Source organism: Myotis myotis, unplaced genomic scaffold, assembly GCF_014108235.1.
Source record: "Myotis myotis isolate mMyoMyo1 unplaced genomic scaffold, mMyoMyo1.p scaffold_m19_p_2, whole genome shotgun sequence".
Lineage (NCBI taxonomy): Eukaryota > Metazoa > Chordata > Mammalia > Chiroptera > Vespertilionidae > Myotis > Myotis myotis.
This window is the reverse complement of record NW_023416324.1, coordinates 103162229-103182686: the sequence shown is the minus strand read 5'-3', so window position 1 is coordinate 103182686 and position 20458 is coordinate 103162229. Positions and strand designations below refer to the sequence as shown.

Here is a 20458-nt window from a genome sequence, read left to right as displayed (position 1 = left end):
CATGCTGTGGCAAATGGTAAGAGTTCCTTTTTCTTCTTCCTCTTCTTAAAGAATACCTTTCAGCATTTCATATAATACTGGTTTGGTGGTGATGAACTCCTTTAGCTTTTTCTTATCTGTGAAGCTCTTTATCTGACCTTCTATTCTGAATGATAGCTTTGCTGGATAAAGTAATCTTGGTTGTAGGTTCTTGGTATTCATCACTTTGAATATTTCTTGCCACTCTCTTCTGGCCTGCATGGTTTCTGTTGAGAAATCAGCTGACAGTCGTATGGGTACTCCCTTGTAGGTAACTGACTGTCTTTCTCTTGCTGCTTTTAAGATTCTCTCTTTATCTTTTGCTCTTGGCATTTTAATTATGATGTGTCTTGGTGTGGTCCTCTTTGGGTTCCTTTTGTTTGGGGTTCTCTGTGCTTCCTGGACTTGTAAGTTTATTTCTCTCACCAGGTAAGGGAAGTTTTCTGTCATTATTTCTTCAAATAGGTTTTTAATATCTTTCCCTCTCTCTTCTTCTGGTACCCCTATAATTCTGATGTTGGTACGCTTGAAGTTGTCCCAGAGACTCCTTACACTATCTTCATATTTTTGGAATCTTTTTTCTTTTTGCTTTTTCAGTTGGGTGTTTTTTGTTTCTTCATATTTCAAATCTTTGACTTGATTCTTGGGATCCTCTTGTCTGCTGTTGGATCTCTGTATATTATTCTTTATTTCAGTCAGTGTATGCTTAATTTCTAGTTGGTCTTTTTTCATATCCTCCAGGGTCTCACTAAATTTATTGGCGGTTTCCATAAAATTCTTGAAAAACCTTATAAACGTGGTTTTGAACTCTATATCCAATCGTTTGCTTTCCTCCATTTCTGTCATTTGTGACCTGTTTCTTTGTCTCCGCATTTTTTATGCTTCCCTGTGTTGGTAGAGTGGTTTTGTGTGCTAGGTGTCCTGTAGGGCCCAGTGGCTCAGCCTCCCCAATTACCTGAGGTGGACACTCTTGGTGCACCCCCTTGTGGGCTTTGTGCACAGTCTTGTTGTAGTTATGCCTTGATTGTTGTAGGATCACTGGGAGGAATTGACTTCCAGGCCAATTGGCTGTGAGAATCAGCTGTGTCTGCAGTGGGAGAACTTCTGTGCTGAAGTCACCCTTCTGGGGCAAGACTTGCTTCAGTGGGGCTTTGGTGCTCACTGAGTCTGCACCCTGAGTGTGTCCCTTATGGATCTGAGGAGTTGTAATCTGGATGGTCCCCCTCTGACCACTGGGTACACTGGCTCTTGGATCTAAGGAGGCGCTAATTTAGCCTCTGCCTGAGGTTACCCAGGAGGAGCTACGAAGAGATCTGCAGATTCCCCTTCCTTTTTTGGAGTTTGGAGGTGCCCTGATGAGGCCCAGCTGTGAAGCAATGCAAGCTGCTGTGGGGCCTGGGGCCTTCTCTTGGAAGTTCTGGGTCTGTCTGGCCCAGCTGCAATTTGTTAGGTAATTTTCAGGTTGCAAAGGGCCAGGGCATTCATATGCAAAAGCCTCTGCCACAGCCTGGGTGGTGCGGGGTCTCAGGGAAACAAAGGGCGGAGCAAGCAGCTATGGCTGGTCCTCAGCCCTGCCCTAAAGGGCCGCGCGTCTCAGTGTCCTGATAATTTCTGCAAACACCTCTGAGGGAAAGCCACCCTCAAGTTCAGAGTTCTGCCTGCTGCCAGACAGTCCAGTTTCTCCCTGAATGAGTCCTGGGTCCCCAGAGACTTCCCGGAACCGGAGTTCAGAGCAGTCAGGAGCTTGTGACTCCCTCCTGATTCAAAAAGACAGTCGCGTCCTCAGGTACCAGCCCCTTTCCAAGCGCTCTCGAGCCTCCGTACCTTTGCACTTTACTTCCGCAGCTCCTCTGAGTCTCAGTGTGCTTTTCTCTTTTCTTCTAGTTGTAGAATTTCCACTCAGCCAGCCTTCCGGTAGTTCTGGATGATGTCCGTTTTGTCTTTTTGTTGTATTTTTGAAGTTGTTGTGGGAGGCAGCAATTTCCTGGTGTTTACCTATGCCGCCATCTTAGTTTCTCCAAAACACTTCTCTTTAAATAATTGACAGATTAACTGTGAATTACAGAAAGATGGGAAATTCGGATATTGAAGATTAAAAAAATAATTAATAGGCTTGTTCTAATGGACAGAGAACATTGTATCCAACAACAGGGGAAAATACATTTTTCAAGTAAAAATGAACATGACTTGAGGTGGTGAACACACAATGCAATATACAGATGATGTATTATAGAATTGTACCTGGAACCTATATAATTTTATTAACTATTGTGATCCCAATAAATTCAATAAATAAATTTAAAATAAATCAGCAATACAATTAGGATGCATAGCCAGCCTTTCTAGTGCCCAGAATTTAGACACTATACTTAATAGTAAAGGTTAGCTTTTGGTGAAGTTGATGGCGGTAGGTAAATGCCAGTACTCGCCACCTCCCACAACCATATCAATATTACAACTAAAATATAGAACAACCATCATTCAGAACTCCTGAAATCTGGCTGAATGGAAGTCCTACACCTAGAGAAGTAAAGAAGAAAACACATTGAGACTGGTAGGATGGGCAGAGACATGGAACTGGCTGATCTGACATCACGTGTGCCATTTTTTTAATCAGGAGGGAGATCTTCCCTGTGGAGTCCACTCATGAGAAGCAAGGGGTCCCAGCCCTACACCAGACCCCCAGCCCAGAATTTCAGAGCTGAGAAGTTCCTATAATTTGGGGCTGTAAAAACCAGCAGGGGTTGTGGCTGAGTGACAGAGAGGCTGCAGGAGTACCAGGCCCTCTTAAAAGGCCTGCACACAAACTTACACAGTCTCACATCCTCTGAGCTTCAGCACTGGGCAACTTTGAGGGAGTCCAGGGACATATGGGGAGGAATTGGATTGTCTGGCATCAGGGCAGGAACTCAGGGGTAGCTTTTTCCCAGATAGGAGTGCTCATAGGGCTCATTATTCCTGTGCTAGGACCTCCCCTGTCACAGGGTTGACTGGCAGCCATGTCTGAGTCTTCATCAGCCTGGCTCACACTGTTTGCTCAACACTGATGGTTCTCTGAGACCCCTCCCAATCCAATTTGCAGCCCCATCCAAGCTGTTTGCAGCAGCTTTTTCATATGAATGGTCTGTCCTGGCTCAGGCTTCAGACTTTCCTAAAATCTCTCAAACAAGCTGCAGCTGGTGTTATCATGCCCCAAACCTATCAGTAAATGGCCCAAGACCTGGCACTGGCACCAGCCTGCCTTGCTTCACAGCTGGACCTTGCATAGGCAAAAATAGACTTACAAGTCCAGGAAGCATAAGAGTCCCAAACAAGAGGAACCCAAAGAGGCCCACACCAAGACATATCATAATTAAAATTCCAAGGGTTAAAGACAAAGAGAGAATCTTAAAAGCAAGAGAAAAGCAGTTAGTTACCTACAAGGGAGCACCCATACAATTGACAGCTGATTTCTTTTTTTTTTATCTTTAATTTCTTTATTGGTTAAGGTATTACAAATGTGTCCTCATCCCCCTATTAACCCCCAACCTCCCTGCCCCGACTCATGCTCTCATCACCCTGTTGTCCGTGTCCATTCGTTTGGCTTATATGCATGCATACAAGTCCTTTAGTTGATCTCTTCCCCTTAACCCCACCCTCCCCTACGTTCCCTCTGGGGATTGATAGTCTGATCACTGTTTCTCTGTCTTTGGATCTGTCCCTGTTCATCAGTCTATGTTGTTCTCTATATTCCACAAATGAGTGAGATCATGTGGTATTTATCTTTCTCTGACTGGCTTATTTCACTTAGCATAATGCTCTCCAGTTCCATCCATGCTTTTGCAAATGGCAAGAGTTCCTTCTTTTTTACCACAGCATAGTATTCCATTTTGTAGATGTACCACAGTTTTTTAATCCACTCATCTGCTGATGGGCACTTAGGCTGTTTCCAAATCTTGGCTATGGTGAATTGAGCTGTTATGAACATAGGGGTGAAAATATCCTTTCTGATTGGTGTTTATGGCTTCTTGGAATATATTCCTAGAAGTGCGATCACTGGGTCAAATGGGAGTTCCATTTTTAGTTTTTTGAGGAAAGTCCATACTGTCTTCCACAGTGGCTGCACCAATCTGCATTCCCACCAGCAGTGCACGAGCGCTCCTTTTTCTCCACATTCTCTCCAACACTTGTTGTTTGTTGATTTGTTGATGATAGCCATTCTGGAAGGTGTGAGATGATAACCTCGTTGTTTTGATTTGCATTTCTCATATAATTAGTGACTTTGAGCATTTTTTCGTATGTCTTTCGGCCTTCTGTATGTCCTCTTTCGAAAAGTGTCTATCTAGGTCCATTGCCCATTTTTTGATTGGATTGTTTATCTTCCTATTGTTAAGTTGCATGAGTTCCCTGTAAATGTTGGAGATTAAACCCTTATCCGTGATATCATTGGCAAATATGTTCTCCCATGCAGTGGACCTTCTTGTTGTTTTGTTGATGGTTTCCTTTGCTGTGCAAAAGCTTTTTATTTTTTTATATATATATTTTTTATTGATTAAGATATTACATATGTGTCCTTGTCCCCATGTTACCCTCTACCCCCCACCCCACCCCCACCCCCGCTCATGCCCTCACCCCCCCGTTGTCCATGTCCATTGATTAGGCCTATATGCTTGCATATAAGTCCTTTGGTTGATCTTTCCCCCTTACCCCCACCCTCCCCTACCTTCCCTCCAAGTCCCGACAGACCAATCAATGCCTCTCCGTCTCTGGATCAGTCCTTGTTCATCAGCTTATGTTGTTCATTATATTCCACAAATGAGTGAGATCCTGTGGTATTTATCCGCTCTCAAGTTCCATCCATGCTGTGGCAAATGGTAAGAGTTCCTTTTTCTTCTTCCTCTTCTTAAAGAATACCTTTCAGCATTTCATATAATGCTGGTTTGGTGGTGATGAACTCCTTTAGCTTTTTCTTATCCGTGAAGCTCTTTATCTGACCTTCTATTCTGAATGATAGCTTTGCTGGATAAAGTAATCTTGGTTGCAGGTTCTTGCTATTCATCACTTTGAATATTTCTTGCCAGTCTCTTCTGGCCTGCATGGTTTCTGTTGAGAAATCAGCTGACAGTCGTATGGGTACTCCCTTGTAGGTAACTGACTGTCTTTCTCTTGCTGCTTTTAAGATTCTCTCTTTATCTTTTGCTCTTGGCATTTTAATTATGATGTGTCTTGGTGTGGTCCTCCTTGGATTCCTTTTGTTTGGGGTTCTCTGCGCTTCCTGGACTTGTAAGTCCATTTCTTTCACCAGGTTGGGGAAGTTTTCTGTCATTATTTCTTCAAAAAGGTTTTCAATATCTTGCCCTCTCTCTCCTTCTGGTACCCCTATAATTCTGATGTTGGTACGCTTGAAGTTGTCCCAGAGGTTCCTTACACTATCTTCATATTTTTGGAATCTCTTTTCTTTTTTCTTTTTCGGTTGGGTATTTTTTGTTTCTTTGTATTTCAAATCTTTGACTTGATTCTTGGGATCCTCTTTTCTGCTGCTGGATCTCTGTAAATTATTCTTTATTTCAGTCAGTATATGCTTAATTTCTAGTTGGTCCTTTTTCATGTCCTCCATGGTCTCCCTATACTTATTGAGGGATTCATTAAATTTATCGGCGGTTTCCATAAAATTCTTGAAAAACCTTATAACCGTGGCCTTAAACTCTATATCCAATCGTTTGCTTTCCTCCATTTCTGCCATTTGTGACCTGTTTCTTTGTCTCCGCATTTTGGCAGCTTCCCTGTGTTGATAGAGTGGCCCTGTGCGCCAGGTGTCCTGTAGGGCCCAGTAGCTCAGCCTCCCCAGTTACCTGGGGTGGACACTCTTGGTGCACTCTTGGTGCCTTGGTTGTTGTAGAGTCACTGGGAGGAATTGACCTCCAGGCCAATTGGCTGTGAGAATCAGCTGTGTCTAAAGTGGGAGAACTTCTGTGCTGAAGACACCCTTCTGGGGCAAGACTTGCTTCAGTGGGGCTTTGGTGCTCACTGAGTCTGCTCCCTGAGTGCGTCCCTTATGGATCTGAGGAGTTGCAGTCTGGATGGATCCCCTCTGACCACTGGGTACAGTGGCTCCTGGATCTAAGGAGGTGCTAATTCAGCCTCTGCCTGAGGCCACACAGCAGGAGCCACGAAGAGGCTCAGCTGTGAAGCAATGCAAGCCGCTGCGGGGCCTTGGGCCTTCTCTTGGAAGTTCCAGGTCTGCCTGGTTCGGCTGCAGTTAGGTACATTCACATGCAAAAGCCTCTGCCGCAGCCTGGGTGGGGCGGGGTCTCAGGGAGTCAGAGGGCGGAGAAAGCAGCCATGGCCTATTCTCCGCCCGGAGTCGCACGTCTCAGTGTTCCGGTAACGGCTGCAAGCACCTCTGAGGGAAAGCTGCCCTCAAGTTCGCTCGCTGCCGGACAGACCAGCCTCTCCCCGTATGAGTCCTGGGTCCCCAGAGACTTCCCGGAACCGGAGTTCAGAGCAGTCAGGAGCTTGTGACTCAAAAAGTCAGCCGCGTCCTCAGGTGCTACCCCCTTTCCTCACGCGCGCGCGCCGCCGTACCTCTGCACTTCACCTCCGCAGCGCCTCTGGCTCTCAGCGTGCTTTTCTTTCCTTCTAGTTGTGGACTTTACACTCAGCCAGCCTTCCTGTTGTTCTGGATGATGTTTGCTCAGTCCTTTGCGGTAATTTTCAATTGTTGTGTGAGGCGATAATTTCCCGGTGTTTACCTATGCCGCCATCTTAGTTGCTCTCCAAAAGCTTTTTATTTTGATGTAGTCGCATTTGTTTATTTTCTCTTCAGTTTCCATTGCCCTAGGAGCAGTATCAGAGAAGAAATTCCTTCAGCATATGTTTGCGATTTTGTTGCCTGTGGATTCCTCTAGTATTTTTATGGTTTCCTGTCTTACGTTTAAGTCTTTTATCCATTTTGAGTTTATTTTTGTGTATGGTGTGAGTTGGTGGTCTAGGTTCATCTTTTTGTATGTATCTGTCTAATTTTCCCAACACCATTTATTGAAGAGACTGTCTTGACCCCATTGTATGCTCTTGCCTCCTTTGTCAAATATTAACTGGGCATAGCGGTTCGGGTCAATTTCTGGGCTCTCTATTCTATTCCATTGATCTATATGTCTGTTCTTGTACCAGTACCAGGCAGTTTTGAGAACAGTGGCTTTGTAATACAGCTTGATATCTGGTATTGAGATCCCTCCTACTTTGTTCTTCTTTCTCAGGATTGCTGCAGCTATTCTGGGTCTTTTTTTGTTCCAGATGAATTTTTGGAACGTGTGTTCTAGATCTGTGAAATATGCCGTTGGTAATTTAATGGGGATTGCATTGAATCTATAGATTGCTTTGGGTAGTATGGACATTTTGATAATGTTGATTCTACCAAACCATGAACACGGTATGTTCTTCCATCTATTTATGTCTTCCTCTATCACTTTTTTCAGTGTCCTGTAGTTTTTTGCATATAAGTCTTTTACCTCCTTAGTTGTTTGTTCCTAGGTATCTTAATTTTTTTGGTGTGATGGTAAATGGGATTGCTTTTTTAGTCTCACTTTCTGTAAGTTCACTATTGGTGTAAAGAAATGCCATAGATTTCTTGGCATTAATTTTGTATCCTGCCACATTGCTGAATTCATTTATTAAGTCTAATAATTTTTTGATGGAGTCTTTAGGGTTCTCTAGGTACAGTATCATGTCATCTGCAAATGAGGACAGTTTACCTTCTTCTTTTCCAATCTGGATGCCTTTTATTTCTTCTTCTTGTCTGATCACAATGGCTAGTACTTCCAGTACTATGTTGAACAGGAGTGGTGAGAGGGGGCATCCCTGTCTTGTTCCTGTTTTTAGGGGAAATGGTTTTAGTTTTGCCCATTGATTATGATGTTGGCTGTGGGTTTGTCATATATGGCTTTTATTATGTTGAGGTATGATCTTTCTTTCCTACCTTGCTGAGAGTTTTTATCAAGAAAGGGTGTTTCCCATTTCAGTAAGGGATCGAAAACATTTCAAATTGCTCTGTCTGGGCTGATAGGATTTACATTTCATCGTTTGAGTAAGGGATCGAAACATTTCAAACTGCTTCTCCATCTGGGCTGAGGCGAAGTTCCGAGATGTGGGCGACCCGTGTTCTGTGGCGGCTTCTTACTGTGCCCTGAGCTTCCCGACCACGTCCACCCCAGCTGGGCAGGACGGATTCTGGGACCTTTGATCAAAGCCTGGGATGATAGCTTTAATGAAAGAAGAAGTGATCTTTAAAAGGCACCCTCTCCTTGCCCCACCTGTGACCAGGCTGCGGTTCCACGAGGAGCCGGCCAGCTGACGTCTGGCCAGTGCTGAAGCCCGAGTCTGGGGCCAGTGTTGGGACCCACGCTGGAATGGCACAGTTTGAAACGGGGGTGTGTGTTGTTGTTCTGGCAGCCGAGAGGCACTGTCCTCTTGTCTGGTACGCGTCACCCGCGCTTCGTGTTTTTGGTTTTTTTCTTCTGACCCTCCGCTCTTCCTAAGAGTTCTGGGCCTCGTCTTGACAGTTTCAACTTTAGAATGAGTTACATTCCAATGAGCATCTTACATGCCTCTGGCATCCAAACCCGAAACAATACGATGAACACCCGCCACTCCCCACCTCGAACAACAACAACAAAAGAACCCCACCTAGGTTTTCATGTGTCATCACGCCCCACGCACTCGGAGCTGGAGAGGTGACGAAGGTGTGTGATTCCAGCCGGTGCCATAGCTCACGGGAGAGGGTGGGCCTGCCTTTCGTAGCGACCTCAGAGCCTCTTGGTGGAGCCGCAGCCTTGTCGCACGGTGCACAGGGCGCCCGTCAGTATTGTGCAGGGGCCAGCGCAGTCACCGAGCCAGCTCCCAGCCGGATTGCCATTCGCAGCTGCTGGCGGCAGTGGCTGTGCTCCGAAACACTTTTTAGCCATTGTATTTTCCTCCTGATGGTATTTTTAATGGACTTGGGTGTTTGCGCTGATGAGTTTTTATGTACTTTTGGGGATGTCTCAGTCTTACATCCTCCGCTGACGTCAGGAAAGTACCACTGTTTGTTTGCAGTCTGATTGTGTAACCAGCCTCACGGCTTCCATGTGTGATACAGTCATTAATTCTGTGCGAGTGTAAAACACTTCTGTTATGAAAGCAGTGTTTGGGAAATAAGAAATTATTAAAATGGTTACAAAATACTAGTTAATTTCTTCCCCACACTTTTCCTCCCTGACGTGTTGCTTTTGCCAGCTGAAGGCTCACCTACGTGTCACTGCAGGATTCTTAGACAATGTGTTTAACCCTCTTCCATACACTTGGTTCTAAAGTCTGTATTTCTTATTTGGGGAACGCGGTTAAGTTCTACGGGGTGCAGAGTACGAGCTGTGAGGACGGGGAGGCCCTTCCCACTGGATCTGAAGATGTATGGTTCCCCCGTGTTTTGTTTTATACAGGTTTTGGATTTCTCTAACTTTTATTGTGTGTACTGAAACTGCATATGTATTATTCTGATTGCTCTAGTTTACTACCAATAAAAGACTTGTTAATCACAAAATTGAAAAAAAAGAAAAAAAAAAAAAAAAAAAAAAGGGTGTTGGATTTTGTCAAATGCTTTTTCTGCATCAATTGATATGACTGTGGTTTTTATCTCCCAATTTGTTTATGTGATGTATTATATTTATTGATTTGCGGATATTGTACCATCCTTGCATCCCTGGGATAAAACCTACTTGGTCATGGTGTATGATCTTTCTGATGTACTGCTGGATCCGATTTGCTAGGATTTTGTTGAGTATTTTCGCATCCATGTTCATGAGGGATATTGGCCTGTAATTCTCTTTCATTGTGTTGTCTTTTTCTGGTTTTGGTATTAGCGTGATGCTGGCTTCATAGAATGAGCTTGGAAGTGTTCCTTCCTCTTGGATCTTTTGACATAGTCTGAGGAGGATAGGTTTTAGTTCTTCCTTGAATGTTTGGTAAAACTCCCCTGTGAAGCCGTCTGGCCCCAGGCTTTTGTTTGTTGGAAGCTTTTTGATGACTGCTTCAATTTCTTCCATAGTTATTGGCCTATTGAGATTTTTAGATTCTTCCTGATTGAGTTTTGGAAGGTTGTATTTTTCTAGGAATATGTCCATTTCCTCCAGGTTGTCTAGTTTGTTGGAGTAGAGTTGTTCATAGTATTTTTGTAACAATCCTTTGTATTTCTGTGGGATCTGTTGTTATTTCTCCTCTTTCATTTCTGATTTTGCTTATTTGGGTCCTCTCTCTTTGTTTCTTAGTGAGCCTGGCTAGAGGTTCATCAATCTTGTTTATCCTTTCAAAGAACCAGCTCTTGGTTTTATTGATCTTTTGTATTGTTTTTTTGGTCTCTATGTCATTTATCTCTGCTCTGATCTTTGTTATTTCCTTTCTTCTGCTTACACTGGGCTTTTCTTGTTGTTCTCTAACTCTTTGAGTTGTAGGGTAAGGTAATTTATTATCATTGTTTCTTGTTTTTTTGCAGTAGGCTTGTAGAGCTATGAGCTTCCCTCTCAAGACTGCTTTCGCTGTGTCCCATAGGTTTTGGATTGTTGTGTTTTCATTGTCGTTTGTTGCCATGATGTTTTTTATTTCTTCTTTGATCTCTCTGGTAACCCAGTCATTGTTTAATAGTATGCTATTTAGTCTCCATGTGTTTGATTTTTTTGGATTGTTTTTATTGTAGTTGATTTCCAATTTTATGCCATTGTGATCTGAGAAGATGCTTGATATGATTTCTGTCTTCTTGAATTTGAAGAGACTTTGTCTGTGACCCAATATATGCTCTATCTTTGAGAATGTCCCATGTGCTCTTGAGAAGAATGTATATTCTGTGGCTTTGGGGTGAATTGTTCTGAAGATGTCAATTAATTCCATCTGATCTAGTGAGTCATTTAGGATTGATGTTTCTTTGCTGATATTTTGTTTATGGGATTTGTCCAATGGTGATAGTGGTGTGTTAAAGTCCCCTACTGTGATTGTATTGCTGTCAATCTCTCCCTTGATCTCCTCCAGAGGTTTTCTTATGTATTTGGGTGCCCCTATATTGGGTGCATATATGTTTACCAGAGTTATTTCTTCTTGTTGGATTGCTCCCTTTAGTATTGTGAAGTGACCTTCCTTATCTCTTTTTATGTCCTTCACTTTGAGATCTAATTTGTCAGATATAAGTATAGCTACCCCAGCCTTTTTTTCATTTCCATTCACCTGAAAAACCTTTTTCCATCCCTTCACCGTCAGTCTGTGTGCATCTTTTTTTCTGAGGTGGGTTTCCTGTAGACAGCAGATATATGGTCATGTTTTCTTATCCACTCAGTTACCATATGTCTTTTGATTGGGGCATTTAATCCATTTACATTTAAAGTTAGTATTGATACATACTTGTTTGTCGCCATTTTTATTCTTTACCCCTGTGTTCCTTCTTTGTTTCTTATTTTTTCTTTTTACAGCAGACCCTTTAGCATTTCTTGCATTGCTGGTTTGGTGGTAATAAACTCCCGTAGTCCTTTTTTGTCTGTGAAGCTCTTGATTTCACCCTCAATTTTGATTGATAGCCTCGCTGGGTACAGTATTCTTGGATTCAGACCCTTCCTTTGCATGACTTTGTATATTTCATTCCATTCCCTTCTTGCCTGATGTGTTTCTGTTGAGAAATCCGTCACTAGTCTGATGGGGGATCCTTTGTAAGTAACTTTCTGTCTCTTTCTGGCTGCTTTTAAGATTCTTGCTTTGTCGTTGGTGTTTGCCAATTTAATTATAATGTGCCTTGGCATCGGTCTTTTGGGGTTCATTTTGTTTGGGACTCTGTGAGCTTCTTGGATTTGTGTGAGTTTTTTCTTCCTTATATCAGGGAAGTTTTCTGTCATTTTTTTCAAACAGGTTTTCTATTCCTTGCTCAGTTTCCTCTCCTTCTGGCACCCCTATTATGAAGATGTTGTTTTGTTTCGTGTTGTCCAAAAGTTCTCTTAGGCTCTCCTCCTGCTTTTTAATTTTTTTTTCTAGAAGCTTCTCTGCTTGGGTATTTTTTCCTACCTTGTCTTCTAGCTCACTGATGCGGTCCTCTGCTTCTTCTAATCTACTGTTGATTTTGTCCATTGAGTTCTTTATAGCAGTGATGTCATTTTTCATTTCTTCTTGGTTCTTCTTCATTTCCTCTTGGTTCTTACACATATTGTTGAATTTGTCTTCCATTCTTTTCATCCACCTTATTACCATTTCTCTGAATTCTTTCTCTGACAGGTTGCTTCCCTCCATTGCCTCCATTTTGTTTACTTCCTTTTCTGATTATGGCTGTTTTTCTTTCATATGCGGGCTGTTTCTTTGTCTCCCAATGATCTCTCTTCTCCAGGTGTTTGGTTATGTAGTTCTCTCTGCTGAGTTGATTTAAAGGCAGAAAATACAACACAACAAGGCACAACTCACAAGTCACTGAACACAAATGTATTCACGATACTAATAACCCCAAATAAAGGTGACCACTAGATCAAAGAGAATTAGAGGATAAAGAATAAAGATGAAAAAAAGAAAAAAAAAGTAGTGTGAAAATGAAATTGGGAAAAGGGGAAAAAAAAGTAAGAGAGAAAAGAAAGAGAATGAAATAGAAGAGGGGAAGAAGCTATTTATATGGGGAGAACACTCCAATAGAACAGCCACTAATCCCAACAAATTCCAGCAACCCGTCCCTGGAGATGAATGCAAACTACAAACAACAACTAATATCAAGCGAGGCCAGGGAAAACAGAAGCAAAAAAATAACCAGAAAAAAAACCAACAAAAAAATAAAAAGAAAAAACAATACAATTTCACAAACAAGCACAAAAAAAAAAAAACCAATATACTCCACAATCAAGCAAACAACAACAAAACAACAGAGAGAGAAAAAACTTTGGATAGTGATGAAAGAGAAGAGAGAGGTGTATATGGATTTAGAGCAGGAGATTGGTAATCAGATATATAAGTAGGGTGAAATTTTAACAGGGGGTAAAAATAAGGAATAGGGAAAATCTAAAGCAGGGATAGGGTAAGAGAAACAGGACAACAAAAGGGGAAAAGTGAGGAAGAGAGTTTTGGCATAAAAGTAAAGTTGAGGTAGAGTAAAAGGATGCTAAAGGAAAGATGAAAATAGAATGTAGAACACTAATCCCAAAATATTCACCTTAACAAGACATGACCCAAAGGGAACAAAGCATGAATGTACTCACGGCACCAATAATCCCAATATAAGCAACCACCTTAGAAAAGATAACTAGGGGAGAGGAAAGAGAGCACAAATAATATCTAAGTGAGAGAAAAAAAGATGGGAGAGAAAATAAAAAGGAGAATATATATTTATGGAGAAAACACCACAGAGCCAATAGATAAATCAAACAAATACAAACACCAAACACTCAGTAAAGAGGGTGGGGGCAGAATCTGTAGAGGCTGAGCAGATATACTGTAAATAAGGTTAAGAATTGGAGGGTTGGGGGGCAGGAGGGAGAGGGGTAAGAGATCAACCGAAGGACTTGTATGCATGCATATAAGCATAACCAATGGACATAAGACGGGGGGTGGGGGTAGGGGAGGCCAGGGGACTGTCAAGGGTGAGGGGGGGAAAAAGGACACATATGTAATACCCTTTGTAATACTTTAAGCAATAAAAAAATAAATAAAAATAAAATAAAATAAAGACAAAAAAAAGAGAAAAACAAAGAATTGGATAAATATGGGGAGGACCTCAGTTCAGTATAGTGGAAGTAGGAAAGGGATGAGTGGATATGAAGAGAAAGAAGGGGAACAAAATAATATATTTACAAAAAAATTGATTTAAAAAATGGTAAAAAGAAAATAGAAAATAGCAAGTAAAAATAAAATAAAATTGAATGATGAAAAAAAAAACGTGAAAAGAAGTAGAAAATAAAACAACAAACAAAGAAGGAAAACAAAAAAGCAACAAACAAAAAAAGGAAAACAAAGAAAAAAGCAAAAAGAAAAGCTAAAAAAATAATAATATAAAAATAAAAATGGAAAATTGAAATGTCAATCCTTTGGCTGACTTAACATCCCCGTTTTCTGGAATGTCTGTGATTTTTATTTATTTTCTGTTTCTGGGACTGAAGGCCAGACCCTGTTAACATCCAGGGACTAATCCGATTATTTTAATCCTTCATCTCATTCAGGGTGGAATCTGGGTGTGGCTGTATTCCTTGCCTGGGGGCTGGAGGGAGGGATTATAACTTTAGGAGAAAATGGCTGCCCAGCACTCAACTTGCTGCCACCTCTCCTGGACCCCCTTCTCTCCCCAGCCTCTCCCCAGATTCTACTTGTCTGCACCTTCTCCCACTCCTCAACACGGGTGAGTGTCTGTATCCAAAATGTCCTACGAACAGGGTTCAGTGAAAACAAACAAACGCTGGCCGCAGAAACGGGGGAAGACTGAGTCTCGGGGAGCTCCTCTCTTACTGGCACTGCATGGTCTGGTCAGCGCTTTAGGCTGCCCCCTCTGGGCTCAGTCTTTCGTAATTATGGCATCCAGATCTCAAATCCCCCGGCGCCAATAGTCCTGCGGATCTCCTTTCCCCCCATCAGAGGCTGCGCCTGTTCCAAGGGACTCAGCTGGGTGCCACTGCTGGGTTTCCCTCTGACTCTCTGAGCTCAGAGATGTGGCAAACTTTCTTGACAGCTGATTTCTTAACAGAAACTTTGCAAGCCAGAAAGGAATAGCAAGAAATTTTCAAGTGATGAATAGCAAGGACCTATAACCAAGATTACCCAGCAAAGCTATCATTTAGAATTAAAGGTCAGATAAAGAGCTTCACAGACAAGAAAAAGCTAAAGGAGTTCATCACCACCAAACCAGTATTACATGAAATGTTGAAGAGTATTTTTTAAGAAGAGGAAGAAGAAGGGTATTCTTTAACGAAGAAGAAGGAGAAGGAGGAGAAGAAGAGATAAAAATATGAACAATAAAATGGCAATAAATAGGTATCTATTGACAATTAAATCTAAGAATCAATTGAACAAGGAATCTAATGAACAAAATAAACTGGTGAATAAAATAGAATCAGAGGCATAGAAACATGGCACAGACTGATGAATCTCAGAGGGAAGAGGGGAGGGGTTGAAAGAGATTAACTGCTAGTAAAGAACTGATATGCACATATGCATTACCTATGGACACAAGCAATAGGGTGGTGAAGGCCTGGGATGGGGCAGGAACCGGGTGGAGGGAGAAAAGGGGGACATCTGTAATACCCTCAACAATAAAGATTTTTAAAAAATAAAGGTTAACTTTGATTTCAAATGAAATAGAATAGTCACTTTAAAAAAGAAGAAGAAAGAACAATCCAAAATTGCCAAATAATTATTAAAGAAATTTGATATTTAGTTAAAAGTGATCTAGGGGTGGGCGAACAGACCCAGATTGCATTTCTCCATCTGTTCTAACCAACATTGCAGGAATGAATAATTTCAGCACTACACAGATTCTTCCATAAAAAAATAGGGTTGTTCCACAACTAATTTTATAAGGCTCATATAAATTGACACTCAAACTAGGTAAGGCCAGTACCAGAAAAGAATATTAGAAACCAGTCTCACTAGTGAATGTGATGAAAAGTAAAGTATTTTTTATTCCTTGCTAAAAGAAAAAAATACTAGCAAGCCAAACCTAACAATGTATAAAAAATACTCTTTGACCAGGAATTCAAGATTGGCTTGAATTTAGAAAATCTATTTCATACATCACCAGATTAAAGTGTGACTTGCAGATTTATGTGTTTATTTGTTGAAAACATTAATTTATTCAAGAATATCTTTTTAAAATAGCTTTAATTTAAAATTTGTATGTTTAAAAATATATTTTAATAGCAACAAAATATAAAATACTCAAGAATAGATTTTACAAATCTTGCACAAGGCCTTAATAAGAAAATTATAAAGCCTTACTAAAATATATTTTAAAAGACCTAAATAAATAGCAATATATACTATTCTCATGAATAGGATGACTCGATACCGCTAACAATATTGGAATTGAAGGTTTTGGGTTCAATTTTGAGTCAGGGCACATACCTGGGTTACAATTTGATCTTCAGTTGGGAGCCGACCTATTATTGTTTCTGTTGCATGCTCTACCCGCCCCACTCCTTTACTCCCCCCTCCCCCATCTCTCTCCCTTTCCCTCTCCCTCAGTTAAAAAAAAATCCTTGGGTGAGGATACAAAAAAAGTATGATTAGAAGGAGGAGTGTTGCGATTGGGGGGCTATCATGCCAGAAGATGCTGGGGTCCAACCCCAGCAGGTCCAGGGGTCCCCAAAGGTGTGGACGGAGTCGGCGAAGAAGGAATGACACGGAGACAGCGTTCAGTTGATCAGCAGCCTTGCCAGGATCTCTAGCCACAATCTCCAGCCAAGTTCTGGTTTGGTTCTCTCACTAGGTTCTCCAGCCAGTTTCAGTCGCCAGATTCTGTAGCCAGGTTCGGTTGCCAGGTTCTGTCTAGGTTCTATCCAGGTTCTTTTGCCATATTCTCTCGCTAGGTTCTGTCTCTAAGTTCTGTCTCCAAGTTTCTGTCCAGGATCTTTTGCCATGTTCTCTCCAGCGAAGTTCTTCTGTCTCTAGGTTCTGTGTAGGTTCTGTGTCTAGGTTCTGTCACCAGTTGTCTTGTTACATCTGTATTTATACCAGTTGATTCCAATCCTATCAATCTCTATTCCAAAGGTTAGGGCGTTTCTTATCTCCATTCCAGGGAGTAAAGATTATGTAGCTTAAGCATGATTGTTCATAGTTAAAGTGATTAATTACCCGCCTGGCACTTAGTTAAGGGGTTTTATTCCCTCCCTAACTTCAGGGGAAAATCCCTACCTGGGGAAACAACCTTTCTCAGAGAGGTGACCTTGGTTAAAACACATAGTGCCAAGAAGGTGAGCAAACATATTAAGAACAGTATGCCATATATGCCAGGTCCCTTGAAACAGCAAGGGTGGACCGGCTCCCAGCAAGAAGCCAATTCCAGCATGTCAGCAGGGCTGAATCACCTGGGAATGGCTGAGGGCATTTCCCCAATCCTGAAAAGGATGCATTAAATGATTGCTTGCTGCCAGACAGCTCAGGGCATTTCAATGTACATGTTATTGCCTCCTACTGGCCAAACACCTGAACAGCCGTAGGCAATTTCCCCCAATCTGACAATGGATTCTGTACCTAACTTTACCCTTCCATGTATATCTCTACCTTGCCTTAGGAAAAATTGTGTTAATAAATAGCAAGGGTCCTGAGACAAGGAGAACTTGGTTTCTTTAGCCAAGCTCCTCTGGCCCCCAAATGCCTTTCAAACTTATGTTTCATCTCTGGACTGTTATTTAATCTACACACAGCTTTTATCCAGATTCCTGAACCCTTCTAGGTGCTGGATCAAGAACACCAGCACTGAGGTAGCTCTGTTAGCACAAACACAGGGCAGACAGATGCTCTTCTGGAGCCTAATCCTTGAGTTGGGGCCTAGAGAGAGATGAGGCAGGTGGGTTCAATTTGGTTCCGCATCCTGAAACATTAGCAACCTGGAAGTGCAGGTTGGTACATAGTGATGGACCTGTTTCTCTAGAACCCCGTCCTAAACTGCTGAGAAGGGAGGCTGGCCAGGAGGCTGTGCAGTACTCCAGATAAAGTCCAGGAGGTAGGGATGGGTAGGAGAAAAGAGCAGGTGGTAGATCAAGGAACGTTTAGGAGGCAAAATTTGCAGGACATTGTGGTTGATTGACTATGATTGAAGAAGGGGAAGACTGTGGAATGCAAGAACCAGTGTAGCCAGCTGTAAGAAATGAAGCAACATCCTCAATCTACTACTGGGCTTTGCCAGGGCAGAGTTGATCCAAGTGAGATATCTTCTTTCCTTCTTAGTGATTTGTAACATTAATTTGCAAATGCAACACATGCCCCTCAGTAAATATATGGCACTGTGATTCTGTCACATTTATACAAAGCTCAGTAGCAGCATAACAAAAATGTGACTGTTACTAAAATATTTTTTCTTGAGAAAATTTGTTTTCCAATATAGCTCCCAAGATTCGTCCATAGAAAACACAGTGAATGGTCACTATAATTATAACATCCTGCCTAGAAGACTGGTTGGGTTGGGTTTAAGGTTTCCTTTGGTGCTTATAATAATTGCTTTTTGTAATTTTATCATTTAAACAACAGTAATGTTTATTTGTAACTGTAGTTGAGAATTGTGTTTCAAGCACGCTGTTTGCATTTCTTTAAAGGAATGTGTTTTCAAAAGCAAGACAGAATATTTCTGTGAAAGGCTTGATTCTCAGAAGCATTATTTGATCTCCTAGGTCACTTTTGTGACCAGACTAAAGGCAGGTTATGGGCTTGTTCTTAGGTCTGCCAAGTCCTTTGGCTCAGAAAGTAATAACCTTCAGAGCAGAAGAGATCTTGCAGCTTTTCTGACTGGTTGGCTCAAGTACAGACCTCCCCCTGAAGTTAGCTGAGCAGGAGGGAACAGCTACCTCAGCATGGGCTGTCCCTGGTACCTAAGAAGTGATTCTGCCGAGAAGATGCCTCAAAAAAGGACTTTAATCAAACCCTCAACTCAAATGACATTTAATGTTTCCACTTAATTAGTTTTTAGTAGTATTAGCCAAACAGCATTTTTACCATTGTTTAAATAATGATAACAAACGTTTAAATGAAATCCCCTGAGATTTAAGAGAGCTTTTAAACCTCAGTTATTAAGACCATTAAATCTTTAGTACCCCTAAAACTGGAGTTTTTAATGATGTCATTATGAGCACCAAAACAAAATAATCACTTGCTCTCTCCTTCATAGCATTTTGCAACAAAGATTATGAACAGAAATGCTTCCACTGCAGGCATGCATAAGACACATTAAAAATGAAATGGGGCCCTAGCCGGTTTGGCTCAGTGGATAGAGCATCAGCCTATGGACCAAAAGGTTCCAGGTTTGATTCAGGACAAGGGCACATACCTTGGTTGCAGGCTCCTCCTCAGCCCAGGCCCTGCCCGGGACTTGTGCAAAGGCAACCAATTGATGTGTTTCTCTCACATTGATATTTATCTCTGTCTTTCCCTTTCTCTTCCACTCTCCCAAAAGAAAAAAAAAATCAATGGAAAAATATCCTTGGGTGAGGATTAACAAAAACAACAACAAAGAAATGGGCCCTGGCCTGTAGTCACATGGTTAGAGCACCCTCCCAATACACCCAGCCTGAATGCATAAATAAGTGGAACAACAAATCAGTGTTTCTCCCCCTCCCCCCCAAAAAAATAAATAAAAATAAAATAATTAAAAATGAAGCACTGCAGTACTAAGTGAAATGGAATTTCAATTAAACCCTAATGGCTTTCTTATACCCAGGTGATAGGTATCCAGCCGTTGGGTGGTGTCTTCACAGCACCTGGAAATTTGTTCATTAAATTTCTCCATCTGATTCTCATGACCAGCATCCCTAGCTCCCCAGGCCAGCTAGACCCAGAGTCTTCACTCAGAGAAGCTGTGCAGTTCCCAGATTCATCTAAATCCTGAGGTGCTTATGACGAACCAGCTCAGCTTCAGTGTTTACACTGATCCCCATGTCCACTGCAGTCTATGGCGTCAAGTTCCAGCTCTCCTACACACTAGCTATAAGGCCTCAGGCGAATCACTGAACTCTGAACTTCATTTGCCTATTCCATAAGAAGGGGATAGTAATAGGGTTGTGGTGCAGAGGGTTTATACAAAACACAGTGCCTAACTCGGCAAACACTCAGTGAATATTAGCATTCACATTGAGCAGATTAAGGCTTTCACCTTTTTAAAGTATTTTAGCTTTTAAGTTTAAACAAGTAGTAATTTGTCAGAAATTAATGGAAACAGAAAATTCTACATTTTAGAGAGGTACCACCTAAACTTTAAAATATATCCACTTAAACATGTTTTTGTTCCTTTAGGCCAATTGTATCTGAAAGAAATGAACTTCTTATTCAGTTTTTCTCAGACTTAAGCTTAACTGCAGATGGATTTATTGGTCACTACAAATTCAGGCCAAAAAAATTACCTACAACTACAGCACTGCCAATGACCACCACAGTCACTGTAACTACAGGTGAGTTTTTCTGTTTTAAAATTTGTACATAAATTTAAGGAGTGTTAAAAAGTCTTTTGAAAGTAGAAAAAAAAATAAAAGGAAGATATTTAAAATTAAATAAGTTAAATAAGATGAAAACAATACATAAGAGACTAATATGACTCCATTAATGAAAGAGAAGTATGAGGTATAAGAATAATAAGCTAAGACTAAGCCAGTTTGACTCAGTAGATAGAGCATTGGCCTGTGGACTGAAGGGTCCTGGGTTCGATTCCAGTCAAGGGCACATGCCCTGGTTGTAGGCTCGATGCCCAGTGGAGAGGCATGCAGGAGGCAGCCAATCAGTGATTCTCTCT

The 20458-nt window shown here is 41.6% G+C and overlaps 1 protein-coding gene across 5 annotated transcripts in view; it reads left to right on the top strand.

Annotated features, from left to right (window-relative positions):
• Positions 1-20458, top strand: part of PCOLCE2 (procollagen C-endopeptidase enhancer 2) — a 155265-nt gene that overhangs the window by 93085 nt on the left and 41722 nt on the right. For all 5 annotated transcript variants that reach the window (XM_036349835.1, XM_036349837.1, XM_036349836.1 and 2 more), the window contains exon 6: positions 19966-20120. In XM_036349835.1, the coding sequence (XP_036205728.1) occupies positions 19966-20120 (155 nt within the window). The remainder of the gene's footprint in view (positions 1-19965; positions 20121-20458) is intronic.